We start from the raw sequence: 21,649 nt of genomic DNA, 5'->3' as shown, positions 1-21,649 counted from the left end.
AGAGCAGCCAGATCCAAGTGAACCTTTTATTTTAGGCTGAGGAGAAAATACATTATGTGTTACTAACATTATTCAGTTCTCGGAACGAAGATTACATGTCTAAAGGGCTAATGGTAATTACTGACAGGAGTTAATGGTCCAAGAGGGTTAATGGTAATTTTATAACGTTATAAAAATGGATTGAGGTGCCAATTTGGACTGGATGACCTTCAAAGGTCCCTTCCAACTCAAACATCCTATGATACAGGCTTAGGGCTCCAGCACAGCCTTGAGGAACACTTCCCACAGGGGCCCATCCTGAGGCACTGTAACATCTTTGGGATGACAGATGTACAACTACACCCCAAATCCAGAACGTACCTTCACACAGGGATAGCCACATTGGGCCACGACGAACGGCATTTCCCCACATGCACAGCTCCCTCAGCCTGGGCCAGAGAGAACTACACTACCCAGCGGGCCATGCGCAGGAGCCCAGCACTCCGCCCCCGCCTGTCAGCGCTAAGGATCCTGGGAGTAGTAGTCTGTGTCCCTCCCTCGGGAAGTTTAACTGAAAAAGTTTCCTCTGCCTTTCCGGGTGCCTCGCCGCTCTTCGGCGGGTGTGCGCGGTTTCCATGGCTACGGCCCCGCTGCCAATAGGAAGAATGTTTCTAGGCGCGGAGGGCGGGGTGAAGCGAGCGACGGCCCAATGAGAGGCGGCGTTGTTGAGGGGCGCGCTGGCAGAGGGTACAGAGAGTCTCCTTGGGGCCGTCCCTGGCAGCGGCCTGGTAGCGCCGGGCGAAGATGGGCGCCACCGGCAGCACTCGGCGTGTCACCTTCGAGGCGGACGAGAATGAGAACATCACGGTGGTGAAGGGCGTGCGGGTGAGAGCGGGGCTGCCCCGGGCCTGGGCGTCTTCTCTGGGACAGATTCTTCTCCGTTCTCTGAGGGGCACGTGGGGCCTGGCCTGCCCGGCGCTGCCCCTGCGCCTCTCTCGTCTTTCTCCCCGTTTTGTGCCGCTGTGCTGCCGGCGTCTGCCTCCCGTTCCCTTCTCTCCTTGAGCTTTGCTCGTTTCCTTCTCTTACTCCTTATTATCCTAAAGTCTTGCTGTCACTTTCTCCTTTGGTGAGAAGCTTGCTGTGACTGTGCTGGCCCCTCGGTCTTGTCTCCAAGGGCAGCACGGTGCTGAGAGAGATGTGTGACTGGAAGAACTTGTTTTGTGCCTTCTCTGATCTCCACGTCTCAGAGCTGATCATTTTCCCACGTTCTCTTACAAGCTGTGTGAGCCAGCAACATGCTCTCGCAGCCCAGAAGGCCAACAATATCCTGAGCTGTGTCAACAGAGAGGTGGCAGCAGGGAGGGAGGTGATTGCCACTCTCTACTCTGCCCGTGTGAGGCCTCATTCGGAGAACTGTGTCAGGGTCTGGGGTCCCCAATACAGTGGAGCTGTTGGAGTGGGTCCAGAGGAGTGCACGAAGATGATCAGAGGGTTGGAGCACCTTTCCTGTGAAGACAGGCTGAGGGAACTGGGCTTGTTCAGCCTGGAGAAGGCTCCAGGGACACCTTATTGCAGCCTTTCAGTATTTAGAAGGAGTTTATGAACAAGAGGGAAACCAACTTTTTATGCAGGTAGATAGTGATAGCACAAATGGGTGCTTATAATCAAGGAATGGTTTTAAACTAAAAAAGGGGAGATTCAGAGTAGGTGTCAGGAGGGAACCTCTCACTGAGAGGATGGTGAGGAGCTGGCATGGGCTCCCTGGGGAAGTTGTGGATGCCCCATCTCTGGAGATGTTTAATGTTAGGCTGAATGGGGCCCAATAAATTCTGTGATTCCATGATTCCGTATATCCAGTTTTCAGTTCACTCTACAGAAGCACTCACGTTCTTTCCCTGTTTGTGGCATGCTGTTGCCTGTAACACAGCAAAGGGCAGATAGCTCGTGGCACAAGACACTGCAAAATCTTGCAGCACAGTGATTTGTCAACAGAAGACACTGCAGTTCATAGCAGGAATGATAAGGTGTCTTTTATCCCTGCTGATAGGGAGGAGTGTTGCACAACAAAGGATGGTGGTAACTCCTGCTTTTTCTTTTGTCATACTAATATTTCCCTGTTCTGGATGCGTAATGGTCTTGGTCAAATAGGTGACTGTATCTTAAGTTACTATTTAATTACTGTCACTATTAAGTTACTACAGAGTTTATCATCTTTGTAACTTCATTTGATTCCTGTGCTTGGTGAGCATTTGTTGGTTTATTGTTGGCTTCAGCTGCTTCAGTACTAGGAAGTGCTGTTGAATTTTCTGTGTTGTATCGTATTGAAACTTCTATAAAGTATTCTGTATCTTGAAATATTGACTATGAAAACTGCATGTTATCACAGGTGATAGGGAAATACAGATTCATTAATCAGTGGGATATCTGTAAGTGGTTCTCTTTATATACCTAAGACTAATTGTGTCAAGTTTGGTTGAAAGATTTGATATTAAGGCAAGAAATCATATGATGGAGGAATTTTACCTTTTCAATTGCGTGTTAGAGCTCAAATTGTAGCAAAACTTCTCTAATGCAGATTTCTGCCAGTGAGAAACATTGTGCTGTAAAGAACTCTCCAATGAAAAATAGTTTTTAAGGGTAGTCGAAGCTGTGTTCATGGTGTTCAAGGAAAGTTCTAAGTTGAAAAATAAGAACTTACATGATGTTTTTTTCTGTTAAATGTAGGGTTGCTCCAGAAGTAATGCCTTCTTTTTATTTCTGTGGAGAATATATCAATTACAAAGAGCATAATAACACTGTTTAATAGAGCAGTTTCTCAGCTGCAGAACTTTGTTTTTCAGTGTGATCATCACTATTAGCTCTGTATTTTTGCCAGTGATGAACAAGAGCCTGCGTGCTGTGCACTAAAGAATCTGTACCAGTGGAAGTAACCTGCTGTTGCCACTGCTGACAGGCACCACCACCTCACGGTGCTCACATCCACTCTTTGGAATCCATAAACATTCAGCAAGTGTTGATGAATGTCACTGGGTGCCATTTTTGCCACATGGAGGAGTTCAGTTCCACCTCTTTGCTTCATACGCACTTTTGTGTCAGATACCGCTTTGTCAGACTGCCCCTCTTTTGCCTCTCTTGCACAGCAACAAAATGTAATGGGACATTGGTGGGAGGGTTTAACATCTACTGCCATATCACCAACATCCACCTCTGACGTTGTGGACCAACGGGCATTATTTCCAGGGCAGCCCTTGTGTTTTTTCCTTGGGGTACAGTAGATCTGATATTGGGCGCTCCTCTTACTCTCAGTTTGATTTCATGTGATTTGTGACAGTGTTTTTGGGTATGCACGTGTTAGCAGTAGGCTGAACCCTGTGGGTGACAATCCTTGCTATGACTGCTGTTGCTCCAGTGCTTTGGGAGCCCTATTGGAATGAAGTTCCTGTTGGCCCAGGTGCTCTGCAACTGCACAGTGTGGTGTCTGACCATCATCCAATAGCAGAGAAAGGCAAAAAGGCTGATTTAATAGAAGCAACGATGTGCTGGGGGATCGTGGTGTATCCTGTGTTTGATTGTACAGCTTTCTTGTGTTCCACGAGAAGCAAAATGTTCTGATTCTTTGTACTCGCAGAGAAGTGCCCACCCCACCAAGGAGGGGAAGGCTGCTGGAAATAACTTATGTTGTTCTGTTGATAACATTTCAGCTGTCCTTGTGTCTTATTCTGAAGCTCTGTCCTATTTTATTTAATAAGTTTTACTTCGTTTTTGTGAGGGCAGGGGGTAATGGAGGTGAAGGAGGAGATGCAGGCTGACTGATGGGGCTGGGGGTTTTGTTTTCCAGCTATCTGATAGCGTCATTGATCGGATGAAGGAACCTTCTTCGCCCAGTGGAAGACCGCAGTCTCAGCGCCGATCACCTGGTGCAGGTATGCATTTATTTTCTCTGTTCTAGTGGAGGAAAAAAAAAAAATGAAATGTGTCATTCAGATTACTGTAATGAACTCATTGCCATTTCATTGATCTGGCTTTTATCTGACATCCAACATTTTTCCTTTCAAAGAAAGAAGCAGTTGATGGCTTTTAGATGAGTTACATTACTCTTTGGTTTTCTTCTAACAGTAAAATTTAAAACACAGCTGTTCTATAGGCTTTGTTTTCTAAGTTATTATCTGTTCTTAAAAGCTCTTCTTCATTTTTATTTATAAAAAGGCGTATACCGAAGTATATATTGAGTTTTGAAGTGAAAATTCTTGTGCACTTAATCAACATTGAGTTTTCCTTATAGCGAGTTGCAGTTGAAATACACTTAAGCAAATGATAACAGAATGATGTTATTCCCCTGTTGTGGAAGAGCGAAAATGAGTTGTGTACATTCTGTACAGATTGCTGTCTGAAAATGATGGCTTTCCTTATATTTTTATTTCATTACTGAGGTCTGTCTGCATGTAGTCTAATTTAAAATAGTTCAGCACTGTGGACACGAAAATGAATGGCAGAGAATTGGATTTATGGCAGTGGTGCCTTGTGATTTACGTCTGTTGACTATGTGGGACCTGTAAGGTTCAAGGAAGGCTTCTTACCACTTCTCCAGAAATATTCCTGATGTCAGTATTCCTGAGGGGCCTACTGCCTTGTTATACACAAAGCAGAACCCCCAGATCTCACCTCATGATAAGAAGCATGTCAGAGGCGGACCTTGCAGCAAGACTTGAATGAGTGTCATCTTTCATCCAGCTTAAGCATAGAAAGTTGGTTTCCTTTTGCTTAACTGAAGATGTTTATGGAGTAGAGGTGGCTTTATCATGGCTGGGTTCCTTCTATAGTCAACGGAAAGAAAAATGTATTTTTGGGAGACAATTCATGTATTTTGTTTGAAAAATCTACTTCAGGATGAGACAAACTGCCCTCTAGGAATACCAGGGTGAAGAGTTCAGGTGTCAGAGTCTATGTGCTTCAGGTGAACCTACCCCAGCATGTTTTATTTTATAATGATGCTCCCAAATGTTGCTGCTCTAGAGGTTATTTTTCAGCTTTATAAGTGGTAGAAGTGTGACATGTTGAAGACTGAATAAAATATCAGTGCTAAAAAAGCCTCAAGTTGTCACCTGGCTGCTGAAATGTAGATTGCTCAATAAAATTACTTAGGATTTGGAGCTTGCCTAAGTAAGGTTTAGATGAAATAGGGCTGTAGTTTTGTGTCTGAACTGCCGGGTTGTCCATCTTCTCTTGTTTGAATAGCATCCATATGATGATGTTAATGTGTTTTACTGTGGTGGAGAATTTATTTTAAGACAATGATTTATGTGAAATAATATCTGTGCATGCTAACTGCTTACACTGTGATACCTGTTGCTTTTCATCCTTAAATGAACGGAAGTAACCTCGAGAACAAGAAAGTGGGATTTTTGGGATGTGATTGCAGGGATGAATTTCTGAGGCATTCCAGCCTTCTTTACTCATCCACAGTTTGCACATAGCTTGGTCTTCTGCTTCTCTTTGTGTGTTGGAAAACTTTTTTTTTTTTCTTTCTTCACTGAAAGGTTTAATGAATCTCTCGATCCTTTGCAAGCCTGGGAGATGTTACTTGTATTTCTGCTTTAAGAGCCAGTAATTGAGGTGGAGTGCTTGTATTTACACAGGATAATCAAGGTTATACCTCTGTTGCTCAAATGATTTGTATTTGAGAAGATTAAATTATACTTAAGTACACGTTGCCATACCATCTATTCCTCAGCCACTGAATGACTTTTGATGAAGAATTACAAACAATCGAGTTTCTTTGATGCTGTAAGAGCAGTCAAGCTACTTACTTTGGATCTAGGGACTGCACTTGTTTGATACAGTGTCATTACAAGGACACTCCTATCAAAGCCAGTGCTCTGGTGATTTGGTATTGAAGTATGGCTTTGGGGGCTGGATCCCAAATCTGGAGATCTTCCTTCTGCTATGATGCAGCTGTGCTTGGTGTTGGTTTCTTCCTTAAGCCCTCTTGCTGCTGATGAGACGTGTCTCCCACGGCTCCTCCTGCATATGAATCTGGTCAGAGTGACTTGCTTTTCCGTCTGGGTGGATCACCCACAGCTTCTGAAGAGAGTTTTTGACGAGCGGTGTTGTTTGAAGGCTGGTTCTGGCTGCTGGATTCCCAGCTGCCTGATTTCAGAACTTGGCAGTTTCTTAGCCTGCATTTACATCGTGGTGCATTCTAGATAAACGACGCTTGTTTCTCCCTCTAGAGTTTTCTAATTTATGTAGACAGTAGAAACAATCCTTAACTCAAGTCTTCGGTAGCTTTTGGTTGAGGAATAATTGATTGGATTACGTGTAAAAGTGTGTATCTTGCTGCTTGCTGGTATATGATGTATTTATTGACTTCAGTTTCGGGTTGGAAAATGAAATTGCATACATTTACAATGAAACCTGACATCTAAATACTGCGTCTTAAAACATCCTTGCTTGCTCGGATCATTTTATGACTGCTGAGTAATATTGAATGCGCTGAAATATTTAACAAGAGTAAAATCTTTAAAGTATGTCTGTAATTCCTAAAGCGATATTGATGAAAAGTAATTTGGTCAGATGAGAGGTGGTTTTTTTTTTTTTTTTTTTTAGGATTCATTATACCTAAAGCTTCAGTTGGAACAGACAAAGGGAATGGTTTAATTCGTTTTAGTATAGTGGATATCTAGAAAGCTTGTAGTCTATTATAAGTGAGTTTAAAAAACGAAAAAGTGATTAAATTATCAAGTTTCTGCATCTCAGCTTTTTTTTCCTTGGTTGTCATTACAGAAGCAAACTACACTGTGGACGCAGAGGATTGTTTTATTTATTTTTAACTGTATGTTTGCTGTTGTTACCATGCCTATGAAAAGACAGTAAAGGACACATATCACAGTGCTGTGTGTTGTGAAGGTGTGAAATAAGGCTGGTACTGCTGGTGCCTCTGCAGAAGTTGGATTAGATTTGAAATGCTTCCCGTGGAGAAAAATGTATTTCACAACCGTGTTTGTTTGTGTGGAATGACATCTTTTCATTGTGTGCTCTGTTGTGTTGGTGTCCATATATTTTGGTGAAGTTTCTGGAGCCCATGGTATCTCAGTTCAGTTAGAAACACAAGAAAGCATTGCTGAGATGGGCAGGAATGTGCATTTGAAGAGTTAGGTTCTAGTTGAAGATGCAACTGAAATTGAACTAAACTCTAGTAGAGTAAACTTAAGCTTCGTCAAGCTTGTTAGTAGGATCCCATGGGAGGCAGCTCTGAGAAATGAGTTCAGGAAAGCTGTCAAATCTTTAAGGGCGACCTCTTCCTACTGCAAGAGCAGTCCATCCTCATACTCAAGGGAATGAACAGATCCCCATTTAATGAGACCACTCTCAGGATGGAACTCATGACAGGGCTCAGGAGGAGCTTTGGCAGGAGATAGAAGCAGAAATTTACTACGAAAAGATGGGATCTTTCTATGAGGTAAGGACAGTAAGCGTCACTTACTTCAATCTTGACAAGACTTTCAGTGCTCTTACAATATTACTGCATCCATATTAGGATGTTAGAATGTGGATGGCCAAAAGACAAGCTAGATTAAAAAACTTTGATCAGGATCAGCAGGTTGTGGTTAATGGGTTTCCCCTTTCTGGAGGCTGGCAACAAATGATCTACTGCTGGAGCTTGTCTTGTATGACAGATCTAATCTTCCAGAACATGTATAAAGGTGGAGTGCATATTCCTTAATGCAGGTGACTCCAGTTAGATCGACTCTGACAATATGCTCAAGGGCAGGGCTGCCATCCAGAGGAACCTAGGCAGGCTGGAGGAGTGAAGCCAACAGGAGCCTCATGAAATGTAACAAGGATAAATGCAAAGTCCTGCACCAGGTGAGAAGCAATCAATTGCTGCAGTGCAGGCTGTGATGCCCTCTAGGGAACAGCTGTGCAGGAAAGGAACTGGATGCTGGAAGGCAGCATACAGTGTGTGAGTCAGCTCTGTGTCCAGGAGGCAGTTAGCTAGCAGCATCCTGGGCTGTAGAAATGGGAGCAAATTAGCACAGCAGGGGAAGGGGTTTTCCTCTTCTCTTCAGCAGTTTTCTGATCACCTCTAGATTACTGCATACAGTTTTAGACCCATCAGTACAAGGCATTGATCAGCTGGCTTGAGGTCAGCAGTGGTCAGCTGCTGAAGTGTCTTCTCTATGAGGAGAGGAAGCTTGGCTGCTTCAGCTTGCAGGAAAGTAAGATTTTGGAGACATTATAATAGCATCCTTCCTATAGCTTATTGAAATGGTGGCAACAGCTATTTTATGGTGATGCACTGTATGAGAATAAGAGATAGTGGATGGGAAAGCAGGAGAGATTCAGACTGGAAATAAGGAAAAACTATGTCATGGTGAGGCTGGTCAGGCACTGGGAGAGGCCTCCCAGTTGAGGCTATGCAGCCTTCATCGTTGGAGGCTTTCAAGGTACAAGTGGTTAAAACTTCTGGGCAACCTGATCTGATCTCAGGGCTGACTCCGCTTTGAGCATTGCATTTGACAAAGTTACTTCCTAAGCCTTTTGTAATCCCATAATTTGGGTGCAGAGTGTGAAAATAAAATGCTTGGCTGCACCTAACAAATTTATTCTTTATAATGCAAGTGGAAACGGTTAAAGTCACCTGGGCTGGTGCAGCGTGCAGTTCCAGGAGAACATAGCTGAGAGGTTTTACACTGCAGTTACTTGGTCCAATATTTAGGAAAATCTTATTTCAACACTAAAGAATGACAGCATATATATGTATTGTCCTTACTCCTGCTGGTGGTGTTTCTGGAGAGTTGGATGCTGGATGAAGAAAATAAAACTGTTTTCTGATGACAAGTATTCTTGGAGGCTGTGCTGTGTTGCTCGTGACTTTGAGTTGTGTTGTATTTACATGTTTTGTGTATATCTGGAGGCTTACAGAATTTTGCTAAATTTATGCTAGTTAAGCAAGAATCTTCTGGAAATAAATCCTTAGTTCTGTGCCCTTTTATATATTTGCTATTTTCATCTATTTTTTGTTGCAGTAACACTTTTTCTCTGCATAAATGGAAGATTAAGTAAATTGACATTTCTGTGATGTTATTGTGTAACATTGACTCTTATTTCTAGGAAAGAAAGAAAAACAACTTATAACCTTAGGAAAAAAAGATATTTTTGATGCCTTGTTGTTTGTCTTGCTATGTACATCTCTTGCTATACTTGTACATCTCTGACTGTTTCTTTCAGCCACTGGCATTCTTTTAGCAGTAGCCAAGAAAGCCTGGTCTCTCCATTTGCTAATACTTTGTCCTGCTCTATCTGCAGCTCTGGGTATTCTTTAATAGTTTTTAGGTGTAAAATCAATTGGGTTGGAATCCCCAGGCAACAAACTGAGCTAACCTATGGGCCACCACAAGTAGCCTGAATGGCCCAGATTTGAATCTTATACAAACCACCACACTTGTGGTTTTGCACTAATTTCCCTTTGACTGTTCTTTTCTTTTTTCACCAAGTTTAGAGAGATTTGTGAGAATTTCTGAAGCTTCTCATCATGCTATTGTGACAGAAATATATAATAAGACTATACAATTCTGTGGTATTTCAGAAAACATTCTGCAGGCATAAAGGCATATCCTTATGAGGGAAGTGGTATAAAACACAGCTTCATCTGATCATCATTGCTTCTCACTCCCAGGCTTTTGTCTGCACAGGATATGTAGCTTTTTTGGTGCTTGATTTAAAGCTGAGCAAAGTTCTTGGGTGTTCTTGGATGTGATGCTGCAGTGTTCACTCATGCTCTCACATGGCTTGTTATATTGCCACTTAGTTGTCACTGAGTTTCTTGGAGATAACATTATTTTCAGTGATGTATATTGATATTCTTTGGGTTAAAGGTTCACTATTGATGGAAGTATTTTATTATCAAAAGGTGAAACGTCTTGTAACTCACTCGACTACTAAAGATGCCTAACTTTTAGTGCTGTCACTCTAACAGCAAATCTTTAGCTGAGCCTGACATTCATGTCACTGGATTGCAGGAGTATAGGGAATGTAGAATTATGCATGGGAGATGAAGTAAGTATTGCATAAATTTAACTTCTCACTGTCTGTGTGACACACAAGGTGTTCTGCGAATGCTTTCAGATGGCTGGCTATGTCCTTGTAAAATAGTTCTTAAATTAGAAGGATAAATGAGTAACTAATGCAACCCGTACTTCTGGTTTTGTTTTCACCCATAGTAATTGGAAGATGAAAGCTGTGGGAGGGCTTAGTTCTTCACTCTGAGTCCTGAAAGTACCGTATTAGCTGTGTCACAAATGGTGTGAAGAGTTGGATAGATGTAATGAGAATGTTAGAGAGCAGGGAAAAGTCCACATTTAATTGTTTGGAAGACTTTCACATTCGTTGAATGTGAAAAAGTTACTCAGTTGTATGGGAGCAGTGCCTAGAACCTTGCTGGTTTCTTATGGTGAGAATGCAAGAGTCTGTATGTACAGACTTAATGTGATGCTCATGACCTATAAGAAAGGTCATAACGAGGAACCACAGGGTTACTAAGAAAAATTTCTTGGCAGAAATAGTGATTAGGCATTGAAACAAGCATTGAAACAGTTGCCCAGGGAAGTGGTGGAGTCACCATCCCTGGAGGCGTTCAAAAAGAGGGTCAGTGTGTCTCTGAAGATATCTATGGTTCAGTGGGCAATATTGGTGGTAAGTGGGTGGTTGGACCAGATGATCACAGAGTTCTTTCCCAACCATAATGATTCTATTATTCTGTGGTAGGGAGTACTCTGTTGCCCTGTGTGCCCAATGTTTGTCAAATTTAAACTAGTTGTGATTCTTCACTGAAATACTGTCTTTGAGATAACATCACAACCGTGCCTTCAGGCTGCCTATTTTGAGTTTTGTGTGCTCGTACATTCTGGACTGCAACAGTTGTCTTAAGTGACCAGAAGCAGGAGCTGTTGAAACTTCTCAAGCAAACATCACATATCCTAAGGCTACAGTCTTTGAAGAAGTTTTGCAAATCATGTCTAACTTAAGGGTTTTTTTTCTCTGAAGCAGCTTCTTTAGCAACTTCACTACTGGTGTTTTAAGTGCAAATGACAGTGGGAAGGAACGAGCACAAAGATGCTGTTGCTGGAACTGGAGAGTGTGGAGATGGCTTGAGCAGGCTGGGATGTGGGAAGAGCACCAAGTCTTGTGCATTTCAGCTCTGGGGATTACACCATCAGTTAAGGGAAAAGCTGAATTGGGATGATTTGTAGCACAGGCTTCTATTTGAAACTATTATGTGGAAATTCTTGGAATGGTATCATTGAGTGCCAGAGATGTTATAATTGCTGCATACGGTACAACAGTCCTTACCTTTCCAGGTATTAATTTTGACAGTGTTTTCTCAGAAGTACACTTAGTCCAATGTGTAATAGTCCAGAAAATGGTTTGGATTGTTTTCTGTAAGGTAGTTTGTGTTGCTGCTCATAATAATGATCTTGAAATAATCCTTAAGTTGTCACAGGCTAGGTTTTTATCCCTAATAAAGAAATAATGTGCTATTCAAGGAAGGAGTCGCTGTTTTCTGTTTAACCAAAAAACACCACTTACAGTTAAATTATCAATAGCAAAGCCCAGAAAACCTACTTAACCCTTGAAAAACCTTACTCACCTCTGAAGTGCACTGTGTGATACAGGTACACTTAAATACGGTCCAAGAATGGCATTTGCATTATTGTTATCCCAGAGTTTGGCGTGATGCGCATTTGACTTGTACAACTTTGCAATTGGAAGGGCCCCATGCAGAGGATGTCTATCTCTCTCTCTCTTTTCTTTGTTTTATTGTAATGTAATCATTGTGTTGAACTTTGTATGAAGAAGTGGCCCATTTGTGGGAGGCATTTAAGGCTGGAATTGAACTAATCGCTCCCCTTACTTTTCTTCTGCTTTTTTTTTTTACTTCTTGTTGTTCAGTGTTGTAAAAGGAGCTAAAAAAGCCAATTCTGAAAGCTTTCAACTGTTCTGCAAGTATAGGCATTGAATTTTTGAGAGCTTATGGCATTGAGTTGTTTTTTCTCTTTTGCATTCTCACTCTGACCTTCGTGTAGGTCTACCACATGGGTATTGCTGTGTGTTAGGTGGGCATCTGATGTAATTAGAGGATCTTGTTTTACAGTTGATAAAGAACTTTGCTATTCCGAATGAAATTTAAAGAGAATAGTCTGTGTGAGGTCCTGTCCTATCTGTGCGCATAAATACGTAGGTCTTAGGTCTAGATAGATTCATAGAAAAGAATTGGCTTCTTTTATAGTTATTTTTTTTTCTGTTACAAATGGTTTTCTGTGTTTGTGGCTTTTGGTGGATAGACAGAATTTAGCTGTCAACTGGCACTCAATTAGAAGTGTCATTTTTTGTTTCCATGTATTCTTTGAAACAGTTAAGTCTTGTGTACTGCACACTGTGTGCTTTTTTGGTCTCAAGTGGATTTGTCAAAATTAAATTTCATGCTATTCTGCTTAAGGCTTCATGTGCTCTATTAGGGTTTACCGAGTGCAGGCATTTGCTCCAAAAAATCTTTCTGAGGAGTTGTGCAGTGCACGCATAAAGCAATTTTGTCATAGGTGGTGTAAAAAGCATAGCCAAAGAATTTGCTTAGAAAAGGCTTCTTGGTTGGAACCGTCTGCTTTTTGATGTTAAAAGCACAGGATCTGTGTGTGCTACAGCGCAGCTTTCTAGTACTTGGGGGGAAATTCCTGGAGGCATTCAAGGCCAGGCTGGATGTGGCTCTGGGCACCTGGTCTGCTGGTTGGTGACCCTGCACATAGCAGGAGGTTGAAACCAGATGGTCATTTTCAATTCTGTGATTCTATAAAAATCAACTGCTTGTTGTGGCATGTGAATCTCATACTAATTTCTAGTGCTACAACAAGCTGGATTTAAAAACAAAACAAAAACACAGTGAAACTATCTCAAAAAATGTAGGAAAAGAACCTGGAAAAAAAAAAAGAGATTGCAAAGGGCTCTGTGAAATGTGTACAAAATAGCATTCGGTAAATAATTTTAGGGTCTAAATGGTTATGCATTTATGCATGGAATTGGTGCTTTTACTCGTGCTGAGCACTGAATTGTTTGGGAGTGAACTCCTGATAAAGATTTAGACCTTTGATCAGAGTCTTAGGCTGAACTTGCGGAAAATGCTGCCAGAATCCATCATATGTTTATAAGGCAGACTTGGGGAAGAGACAGAAATCACAGTTCACACGTGCTGAAATTCTCGGTTCGTACAGAGAGTTGAATGTGCTGGAAATTACCCAGAGAAGAAGAGCTCTGAACAATTTAACATTTCCTGTGAAATTTCTGCCTTTGACTTCTTCAGTCCGTGCAGTGACGAGGCACCAGAACAAAACCCAGCTATTTCTCCTTTGTCCTTCAGAGACCTTTCGTGGGATTAGAGGTTGGAAAGGGTCAAAAAGACCAGATAGCTGGCTGAGATAAAAGGGTATGTAATTGAAATGATTGTTAGAGTAGAAGTCATTTGGAGCAGCTTGAATAGTTCTGCTATCTTGAAGAACAAAATCAAAAATATTGATAGTCTTAGTGGTGTAAAGCTGAGAAGTAAATTAGAATACTTGGCTTTTACCATTATTTGTCCTGATAGCTCTATGCCAAGGAATTGTCGTTCTGCTCTGCAGCATCCTCTCCAGTTTTTCAGTAAAATATGTTCTTGCCCAACTCTCCACTGACTACAACTGTCAATAAAATGAAAATAAGTGGGGCACTGTAATAAGGGCAGAATGCTTCAGAATATTTCTAAACCAAGCCTTCGGTAAGAAGTGATTTTAAATCACATGAAGAGGAAGTGGGTTCTGAGTGCTTTTTTTTCTTTCCTTATTTAAAAATGCCACTTGTTAGGTGTTATGTTACTCAGAGGCCTCCTTATCCTGTGTAAATAATACGACTTGGTGGTTTTAATAGATTACGCTACTTTTCTTTCTATCATGCTTTATATACAGGCAATCTTTGGCGTGATGTTAAAGAATACTTCAGAGGTATGGTTTATCACATTAAGATGAAAAGAGAAGCTTTGTTTTATTCTTTCATCTTCCAGCTGCAACCAAGTGTTACTAAACCTCTTCATCACCTGTCAGATCAGACAAGTTAAGTATATTGTATAGTGCTTTTTTTTTTTTTTTCCCTGAAAGCTTTCTACTACTTGTTTTTTTAGTTAAACAGGAGGTAACCACTTAGAGACATTTCTCCTACCTCAAGGGAGCTGTCGGCAGTTTCATTTACTGCTACAGTTTCCTTTTTTTTTCTGAGACTTCTGCATGTTTGCATGTATGCTGAATTTCTTGAGCTCATGTTGAGATATATTCCTGAAGTTCTGAGGAGCACCAGACTGGAAATTTCAGTTTTCAGCTACTGCTACCCATTGTTTTAAAACTAGAAAACAGATGAAGGAAATTCTTTTATGGTAGAATCATAGAATGGCTTGGTTTGGAAGGGACCTCAAGGATCAGAAATCTCCAACCCCCCTGCCACATGCAGGGCCACCAACCTTCACATTTAATATCAGACCAGGCTGCCCAGAGCCCCATCCAACCTGACCTTGAACACCTCTGGGGATGGACGGGGCATCCACAACCACTCTGGGCAGCTGTTCCAGCACCTCACCACTCTCATAGTAAAGAACTTCCCGCTGACATCCAACCTAAATCTTCCCTCCTTCAACTTCAAAGCATTTCCCCTTGTCCTGCAGTTATCTACCCTTTCCAAGAGTTGGTTCCCCTCCTGTTTGTAGGCTTCCTTTAGGTACTGGAAGGCTGCGATGAGGTCACCCAGCAGCCTTCTTTTCTTTCTTCTCTTTGGCCTCAAGGTTTGTTGTGTATCTGTTTTAACATCTGTGTGTTTGTTCTATTATCCAGCAGTATTTCATAAAGCCAATTAATTGGATTCTCATTTTTAGCTTTGTAAGTGCTTGATGTCACCTGCAAAGTAAGCATCAAGTCTAGGGTGAAGCATTGGGGTTTATCCCATTCTGCGAAAGTCTTCTATTTCTCTTTGCTCTCAAGAGCTCTCTGCAGAAAGAACATTCATGAATTGTTCATCTGTGATGATTTTTTAATTATTTTTTCTTTCGCGTCTGTGAGAAGGGATAGCTTTATTTAAGGGAAAGGACTCAATTATCCTTGATGATACTGAGTGACACTTCTCAACAGGCAGAGATGGCACTGAGTGTTCTGCAGTCTAAGTAGGAAAAGCAATATGTGCAGAAATTGGCTGGAAGAATTAGAAAGGCCATGATAATTATTTAAGGGTGATTTCAATCAGACACCTAAGGAATCTGATTTTTGGAGAAGGAGCACTGGATGATGCCTCATGTCTCTGTCAACTAAGTTTTGACCAATTGACTACTATGGCTACACCCAGTTCACTTTTAATCTGCACTGTTATTTGCGGAAAAGGGGGCAGAATGTTTTAATGGAAGGAAGAAATGAACCTCATGAATTCCTAAATTAATGGGAAGCATCTTTGCTGACAATCAAACTATTATTTTTTTTGTGAGGACAAACAGCACCGTTAAAAAGCTGTCAGTGGGGAGGGGTGGTACATCAATTTAAAGATCAGTCATTTTGAGAAGTTGTTTTTGTTAATGTGTCTCATTAACACATACATTTTTAATAACAAGTAGATTGTAGTTGCAACGACTTAAAACATTTCAGTGTGGCCTTCCAAGCATCTGAAGGGAGCCTACAGAAAAGCTGGGGAGGGATTTTTAATAACAGTGTGTAATGACAAAACGAGGGGAAATGGCTTTAAGCTGGAAGGGGGTAGATTTGGGCTAGATACTAGGAAGTCATGCTTTACTGTGAGGGTGGTGAGACACTGGAACAGGTTGCCCAGCGAGGTTGTGGATGCCCCCTCCCTGGAAGCATTCAAAGGCAGGCTGCATGGAGCTGTGAGCAGCCTGGTCTGGGGGGAGGCATCCCTGCGTATAGCAAGAGTTGGAACTTGATCTCAAAGATCTCTTCCACCCCAAACCATTCTATGATTTTTTTTTTTTTCATTTGTGAGTATTTTCAGTGTTCAGAAATGATTGCAAGTGTCACAGTTTTGTATGTAGTTTTCATTTATGATTACAAGCAGTTGTATGGGGCTAAATGCTGGTTTGAGACTATTTCAGTCCCATACTTCAAGATTAACAATTTTGTAGCGCTTGATGATGAATACACTGGCTTCAGCAAAACTGGCTTTGTAAGACACATTACAGTGTTTTGTAGTTCTCTTCCATTTTCCTCAACAGAGATGAATCCTTGCTCCTGTGTACCTTAACACCCTCCATAGTCAAAGTGCTTTGATGTTCTTCCCTCTGTAAGTCAGTGATTTTGATTGACAAGACCTTCTGACAAATGCTGATTACATGTTCTTATACTTTAGGTATGGATTTAGTTTCTTTGTATATTCTGGTTGTCATCTGATTCGCCATCCTGTTGACCAGACTGCATGCTCTGTAGTTTTCATCTGAGCTGAATAAACAAACTCTGGAATTACTGTTTTCTCTGCGCTGAGACAAAACATCAATGTTATCAGTCTGTTATTGTAACTTGAATGAATCAATTGGAGATTAGGTGTGAGAGCGCCACAACAGCTGTTAAAGATCCACTTATTTATCTCTGCAGGCTTCCCTTTGTATCTAATTTTAAGTGAAGTGATTGCTTTCAGATTTTGTACACAGATTCAGTGCTCATCTCGCTGGTTAAAATTATGATTTGATGTGGTTAAAAAATGGTTATATTTTCTGAATACTGGCTTCTACTGGATTTTTATTTTATACTCTTTAAAACTTAGTGATAACTTTGTTAAATTGCTATAAACATACAAGGTAGAAGTTTGGCATCTTGCTTTATATTTGTACACAACTCCAACTGCTGAGAAATCACGTTAACAGGATCAGCAGGTGTATTGATCAGTGTTATCTTTGTATAAAACGCTTTCTTTTTTCCTCTTTATCCTTTCATTAACCTTTATAGGTAACAACCTACTTTCTCTGCATGTTCCCCCCCCCCCTCCAGCACTGTGATTGCCTTAAGGCCTTTCATATAACTTGGTTTTATCTCTTCTCTTTCCCACAATAATTTTCAAAGCTGTTAACCAGTTCTATCCAAACTTCTCAGAGGGATTTTCTAAATTCTCAGCGTGTAAATAAATTCTTCATCTTTTTAGAAGTCACTTGGTGACAAATGGTACAACCGCAGTGCTTCTGAATAAGGTTACTGATCAGTATTACAGACTGCCTTCGTACTGGTGAGCAGCTTTACAAAATGAAAATAACACTGCTGTTCCTACAGACAGCGTGTTCTGTATTTTGACCATTAAGGCTTTTCTTGTGCTCCTAGGAATTTCCTCAAAACGAAAAGGTTGAGCAGAGCTTCTTGCTGAGTGATGCTGATCTGTGACGCAGTATTTACAATGAATGCTTCTCACCACAAACACTCATACCTCACAAACAGTCTTTTCCCATCATTATGGTTTTTGCTGGCTTAATTGTAGCTTGCCCTCCCTGGATTCTGTACCTCTTCCCTTTCACCTTATCAGTGCTTTAAAATTGCTTTTTCCCATTGTCGTCTCTTATCTTTTGCCTTGCTGGACTTCTTCTCTAGCCCCTTTCCTTGAAAAGGCTCAGTCTCCTTGGTTGGAAGGGTAACTGCAGTGTTCTCTGATGTCTATCCCTGTCTGGAAAAACTTGGAGCACTATGAGGCATGGAGGCTTCCTGATGCTTATTGAATGGCAGAGTAGGGAAAGTCCTGCAGTGCTGGAAGGTTGCAGAAAAGCCCATCAGTGAGCTGGGGGATTTGGGAGAGCTTGGATAAATAGGAAGGGGGAGATTCTTTAGGGCAGTGAATGTGCCATGTGAGGTTTTGGGATCTGATACTGCTCTTTGTGTGCTTCCTGATGCCTGGCTGTTGCATGCATCTGAAATTTGGTATCTGGAAGGAGCCAGGTGCAGAAAGATGTTGTTCTTCAAAAGCAGCTGTGGGATGGGACAAATAAGCAGTTGCTCTGCTCCTGATAAAATAAAAAGAGGATTTCTTAAGTTGTGATGTTGGCTTTAAGTAACAGAGCACAAGTTGGTAATGGGCACAGGTATCAGTGAGTGATGGTGTTGGTATGGGATAGTCCTTTGGAACCAGTTTTATTCTGCTACTTACTATGTGACCCCCTCAGGAGACTGGGAGGCCTGTGGTTTGTGCCCTGCTAGGGGACAGGTAGGTAAAATGCTTCTGTAATGGACTGTGCAGCTGATGAGCTGATACAGAGATGTACAGATACAAAGCCATGTGTGAAGCTTTGGGCCAGTTATAGAATTCACTTTCCTGGTTTAAATAGTACGGTGCCCTGAAAGAAAGCAGGGTTAATGTGTTTATGAGAGAAATGGGGCCTAAATCCACAAGAAGCCAGGTTATCGTTGATTTTAGTGCGAAGGAAAATATTGCTGGTTGTTAATTTTGCAGAGCAGGGAGAATTTCCTTTGGCACTGGGAGCTGTGAATAAGCAGCAAGCTTTGGAAATTGTGGAAAGGATTGAATGTCAGAAAGCTGAAGCATCGTTGTCATCACAAAGCTGTATCCACCATCAAATACCAACCTGTGGTTATCTTTCATTGTGTTTGCCCTCTTCTTCCTGATTGATTGTTCAGTTTGGTTTTGTTTGGAATCTCTTTGTGGCTGTTAGAGAAGGACTGACTATTACAGAGCATGCTAAGATCATTTGAAGTTATCAATACATGGGTGCAAATGGAAAACACAAAAATCAGCTTAGGTTGGAAAGTTAAATGAATATAGATTTATATGTTTCAAGACGTTTATTTGAAGAGGGGAAAAAACAGTTCCTTACACATATGGATAGTGACTTGTGCTGTGTATGAGATACACAACGATAGAAAACAACATTAGTCTGTCTTTATCCCATTACATACTCCTGCTCATCCCGTTCAGTCACTCATTGAGTCTTTACTTACCATGTTTTCCAATGCCTAAAGCTACTGTGAGCTGGCGTTCCCACCAATGGAAAGGTATGTGAAATTACTCTCAACAGAGGCCTTTTTGTCTGAGTGATGAATGACTTTGTGAATCTTGTTCCTGTTGAAAGCCACTGCAATCCTGAGCTGTAATTGGCTAAAATTGACTTTTCAGTGCTGCTGATAGTATGCAATCACAGCTGGAGAATCTTCTTTAAAGACAGTGGCAGTAGATGGAACATGAAAATGTGCTATTTATGTAGCCTTGACAGTACAGACAGTCCTATTCTGGAATGCTGGCCTGGGCAATAGTAGTTATAATTCTTTGCAGTTAATGGTAACTTCTAAATGTAAAATTAGGGAGATGTTTTAGTTTATGTGCTTTTTACTCAGCTGTTACACGTAGTTATACCTGATATCACACTGTCCCATGTAGTGGTAGAGGATGTTGATTGAGATACATGTTATAAAATAACATAATTTCAGGCGTTTTATTTACCCCAACCTGCCCAAGTAAGAATTCAGATAAGGCTGACTATCACAGCTTCTGTAGCGTTCACTTGGTTCCATCTTATTACTTCTGTGAAACAAGATTGTTTTTATTGAAGTTTCTTTGATATTACCTAGCTTTAATCAATAACCTTCAAGTTTATTATTTGTGTTAACAAAAATTGTGGGTTCCATTGCAAATGTAGTGATATTAAAGTGGTATTTAGTGGCATGGCAGTACCTGAAGGGGACCTATAGAAAAGCTGGGAAGGACTTCTTATAAGGGCAGGTACCAGCAGGACGAGGGGAAATGGCTTTAAGCTGGAAGGGGGAAGATTTGGGCTAGATACTAGGAAGTCATGCTTTACTGTGAGGGTGGTGAGACACTGGAACAGGTTGCCCAGCGAGGCTGTGGATGCCCCCTCCCTGGAAGCATTCCAGGCCAGGCTGCATGGAGCTGTGAGCAGCCTGGTCTGCTGGGATGCATCCCTGCCTATAGTGAGGTTGGAACTAGATGCTCTGAAAGGCCCCTTTCAACCCAAACCATTCTATGACATACATATTCAGAAAACACTGCTGTCTATTAAAAATGAGGCAAATATTTTCAGATTTCACATTGTTTTTTGTACACAGGGTTAGATGTGATTTTTTTTTCTCCAAGAAGATAGAAGGAGTAGCAGTAAATTTCCCCATACAGTCAGATAAAATAATTTCACTGTAAACTTATGAGCCATGAAGATCAGAAACAAGACAGCTTAAATTGTCTTGAAAGGACACTACATGTTTAATCCAACTGAAGGCAGTCTGATAAAATCCTTCCCATTATCATCTACAGTGTGTTTGTTTATTTTTTAAATGGTGAGTTATGGGAACCTGATGCTTTTATCCATTGTATTCAGCAACAAAACACTTACAGCTGATGTATAGTAGGAAGTACCAGTGCAGACAGCTGAAATAGCCAGTCTCTCACCTGTTGCTTGAAATCTAAGGACGTGCTGCTAGTGGTAGCCTTATAAAGGTATGTGATTCTTCTGTATTTAATGTATACACAAGCATGTTAAATGAAGAGGACAACAAACTGGCTTATGGCTAAATAGTGATGAAACAAATTATTGTGTGTGTGTGTGTGTGTGTGTGTGTGTGTGTGTTGCAGAGGCACATGGGAAGTGTGAGTTATTAAGAAAACTTGGTTGAAACGATTCACAACTTTGTAACAATAATGACTTGAATTTATATCCCTACATGAAGATTTATTGTAACTGACAAAGCATGATTCTTAGAGAAAATGCACGCTTGTACCTAATTTTTAACTGCCTTTTTTTTTAAATTCAGTCTTACTGGTGATGAATTATTTATTGTATCAGCTCTTGGGTGTTTCTAGATGGATACTTCATATTTCATGTTTCTGTTCTTGCAGTATTTCCCTATCTCTGTCCACCTGTTATACGTAATTTAAGTTCTTTACGACAGGAAATCTTTTGTCATGATGTTTTTTTTTTCCCTGCAACTAATTTTAAGTTTGAAGAAAATTCTAAGCATAAACATCATTCGAGGCCAGGCTGGATGGGCTTTGAGCAACCTGCTCTGGTGGGAGGTATTCCTACCTACAGCAGGGGGTTGGAACTAAATAATCTGAAAGGTCCCTTCCAACCCAAACCATTCTAGCATTCTACGAAGCATCCCCTTATAGATCTTTTGAGGGTTCTCTGCATTGCGTTGAAATTCTTTCTCCATGCACACATGCACACAGACATGGGTTTTTAATAATCATGAAGTCTTACAGAGGAATTGCACCAACACAAAATCATGTAGTAGAAAAGCTCAGCCAATGGGAATGAATCTCAGGAATGAATTATTGGTGAATAGATCTTGTAAGCACAGATAGAAACCCATCGAAAGAAATACAAGGCAAAACCTTGCAGTTCAGCTCTCTCCTGTTTTTTCCAGACCACCCTTATTAAGTCTGCACTGATTCACTATTGGGATTTACTGCTGAAGTTACAATAATGGAATACTGGAAAGAAGATGTTCCAAATGCAGTGTAACCAACTTTGCTTCGTTATTTCTAGATCATCTACCAGCTTATTGCTAATTTAAATGAGTATAAATTGGTTGAGATCCGCATTTACATTGTAAAACAGATACTGTAATATATGCAAGAGCGCCTTTTGAAACTAAAATAT

General features: G+C 41.0%; 1 protein-coding gene across 2 annotated transcripts in view; it reads left to right on the top strand.

The window, feature by feature from the left end:
- The first annotated feature begins 708 nt into the window (after positions 1-708).
- CHCHD3 (coiled-coil-helix-coiled-coil-helix domain containing 3) overlaps positions 709-21,649 on the top strand; it is a 157,177-nt gene continuing 136,236 nt past the window's right edge. Inside the window, exons 1-2 of one of the 2 annotated variants that reach the window (XM_052680736.1) lie at positions 709-864; positions 3,818-3,902. In XM_052680736.1, the coding sequence (XP_052536696.1) occupies positions 784-864; positions 3,818-3,902 (166 nt within the window). In that variant the 5' untranslated portion in view covers positions 709-783. The remainder of the gene's footprint in view (positions 865-3,817; positions 3,903-21,649) is intronic. The other variant, XM_052680737.1, reaches the window with a different exon arrangement.

This window comes from Tympanuchus pallidicinctus, unplaced genomic scaffold (assembly GCF_026119805.1).
Source record: "Tympanuchus pallidicinctus isolate F22 unplaced genomic scaffold, pur_lepc_1.0 scaffold19, whole genome shotgun sequence".
NCBI classification, from domain to species: domain Eukaryota; kingdom Metazoa; phylum Chordata; class Aves; order Galliformes; family Phasianidae; genus Tympanuchus; species Tympanuchus pallidicinctus.
This window is presented reverse-complemented; position numbering and strand designations above follow the sequence as displayed.